Source organism: Cyprinodon variegatus, unplaced genomic scaffold (assembly GCF_000732505.1).
Source record: "Cyprinodon variegatus isolate N-32 unplaced genomic scaffold, C_variegatus-1.0 Scaffold58, whole genome shotgun sequence".
In the NCBI taxonomy this organism is placed as follows: Eukaryota; Metazoa; Chordata; class Actinopteri; order Cyprinodontiformes; family Cyprinodontidae; genus Cyprinodon; species Cyprinodon variegatus.
The window spans coordinates 571,260-573,601 of NW_015150511.1; the positions used below are offsets into that span (position 1 = coordinate 571,260).

A 2,342-nucleotide genomic window follows, 5' to 3' on the forward strand; every position below is an offset into this window, starting at 1 on the left:
CAGAAAGCGCTGTGGAGCCCTTTAACTGTGCGTGCAGCACCAAATCTATAATTGAGGCAGTCACAGTGGAAGAAAACCCCAAACAACATTGGGGGGCATTTTAAAGGGGTTCCACGACACTTGCAACCAGTTCACAACAGATACACATGAACCCTGGCTGTAGGCGTGACCACCTGTGTATTTTTCCTGGATGACGCAATCACGTTAAATGTTACAGCCAATCACCGAAGCTAATCAACAAAAGACGATGCGTGTTTCGATACTCTGTAAAACCGAAGCATTTCAGTCAGTACCATAAAAGAATGTTCGGTACCCAGTCCTACTCTTGGGTATTTTCCTGTATTTCTTCAATCTCCCTAATCTCCACCTCCCCCTGCTTTCAGTCCCTGGATGACGACTGTACATTGGAGGAGGAAGATGATGGACTGATTGAGGAGGAAGATGAAATCGACCAGTTTAATGATGACACCTTTGGAGCCGGGGCCATCGGTGGGTCTTCTATGAAAAGTGTTCAATGTTGTTTTCTTCAAGAAAACAGTCACTTTTTTGAACTTTTACGGAATTTTCTTGAGGTTGAACTTTTTGAATTAGAGGTCAACAAGTATTTAATTCTTAATCTGAGGAGACAACCTTATTTGGGAGATATAATCTGTGTTTGTAAAGTCAGATTTGAGGATGAATGGATCCTGTCTGAACCAGTCACTACAATCTTTCTGCTTCCAGATGACGACTGGCAGGAAGAGCACAAACGCCTGGCGGAGCTCGATGAGCGGGACGGGTTAGGAGTCGGGCCGGGATTAGGAGGAGGAGAGGATGCCTCGTCCTCACTCGGTCTGCCTTCGTCTTCTGTTCAGCTCTCCTCGTCTTCCTCTGGGCTGCCAACACAAGGTTAGAAATATTTATAAACTTAAAATTCCCAGAACCTGATCTTTAAATTTCTGTTAGTCCAGACTGTTAACAAAAAGTTTCAATTTCAGATGTGGACGAACGATCGGGGGGAAGCGACTTGGCCGAGTCTCTGGCTCGGTTCATTCTGGACGCCGACCCGGCAATCGCTGGGGTCGGGGCAGCAGAGAGGCCCGCTCCCTCTCCCGGCTCTGCGGGGTCGGTTCTGTCTGCCCTGCGAGGACTGGATCAGTCCAGAGTCCTGCAGCAGCCCTCCTCCATGGCTCCAAAGCAACCCCCCCAGCACCAGCTTCCCCAAGGAGGCTCAGGTGAGGGGAGGTCGCCTGTCTTAGTTTGAGTAAAACTACCTGATATTTTATCTGATTTTGAATCTAGATTAACTTTCTGTAAAACTCTTTGGCTTGTGTGTATATATAGTGTATGGGGTGATTTTTGTTCCATTATTTTTATCAAAGAGATTTTTTTTGTAAATGGGAATCACACAATACAATCTGGAAGTTAAACTTTGAAAATGTTTTAAGCAAAAAATTGGTTATGCAAGTATTTTTTTTTCTTTTCAGGTGTTAATACAGACTATTTATTTCAATTTAAAGATAAATTTTCCTTTACTTGTGGGGGCGGGCTCCACATGCAAAATGAAGACTCTTTTCTGTTGGTCTGCCGGTTGTTAGCAACAACATTTTTATTGGTCGACTTCCAGCGTTTTTATTAGGTTTGAAGTGAAGAGAATTCGATCTGTAAAATACAGTGTGAAAATAATACAATTCATACAACTTTATCTGATCACGAGCAGTTTGAAAAAAAATTTAAATTTAAAATAAATTTTAATAAAAAAATTTGAGAAAATGCTCTTAAAAAGTCTGCTGTTAAAACCTGTTTTTGCATAAAACGCTTTTGAAAGTTTCATGTCTGGATTGCAATTATTGTTTTTTATTTTATTTCGATTAACAAAAAAAAATCGTTGGTGAAAAAAAATTCACTCCTTTTAAATGAACCTAAAATGTTTATAAAGCCTGAATCCACACTTTTATTTATTGTTTTTAAAAGTTGGTAATGAGGCTTAAAGAGCGGGTTATAGATATTAGAGCAGATCTGCTTTTTTTCTGGGAGATTTTCACTGTTTTAACTGTTTCTCCTCTGCAGGCCTTCCTCCCCCCTCCATGCTCAGCTATCAGCAGCAGCAGCACCTGCTGCTCCGAGGTTCCGCTCCAATGAGTCAGGTCCGTTTCTATCCCCCGGTTCCACTTTGTTTCACATTCCAGACATTACTGTGTCTTTCGTTTGGTGATTTCGTCATCAGCCTGCGGACGATAACAGATATTAAACCTGTGGCTAAAAGTGATGCTGAGCTCTCAGACAGCAGCTCTCTGACGCGCTGCAAATGTCTGCAGCTACAGGGTCACTAAACTTGACCCGTGTTTTTTTTTTTTTTTTTT

At 42.0% G+C, this 2,342-nt stretch overlaps 1 protein-coding gene across 1 annotated transcript in view; it reads left to right on the forward strand.

The window, feature by feature from the left end:
• patl1 (protein associated with topoisomerase II homolog 1 (yeast)) overlaps positions 1 to 2,342 on the forward strand; it is a 24,669-nt gene that overhangs the window by 10,300 nt on the left and 12,027 nt on the right. The window contains exons 2-6 of the mRNA XM_015371442.1: positions 384 to 489; positions 724 to 888; positions 978 to 1,237; positions 2,050 to 2,106; positions 2,169 to 2,304. Coding sequence (XP_015226928.1) covers positions 384 to 489; positions 724 to 888; positions 978 to 1,237; positions 2,050 to 2,106; positions 2,169 to 2,304 — 724 coding nt within the window. The remainder of the gene's footprint in view (positions 1 to 383; positions 490 to 723; positions 889 to 977; positions 1,238 to 2,049; positions 2,107 to 2,168; positions 2,305 to 2,342) is intronic.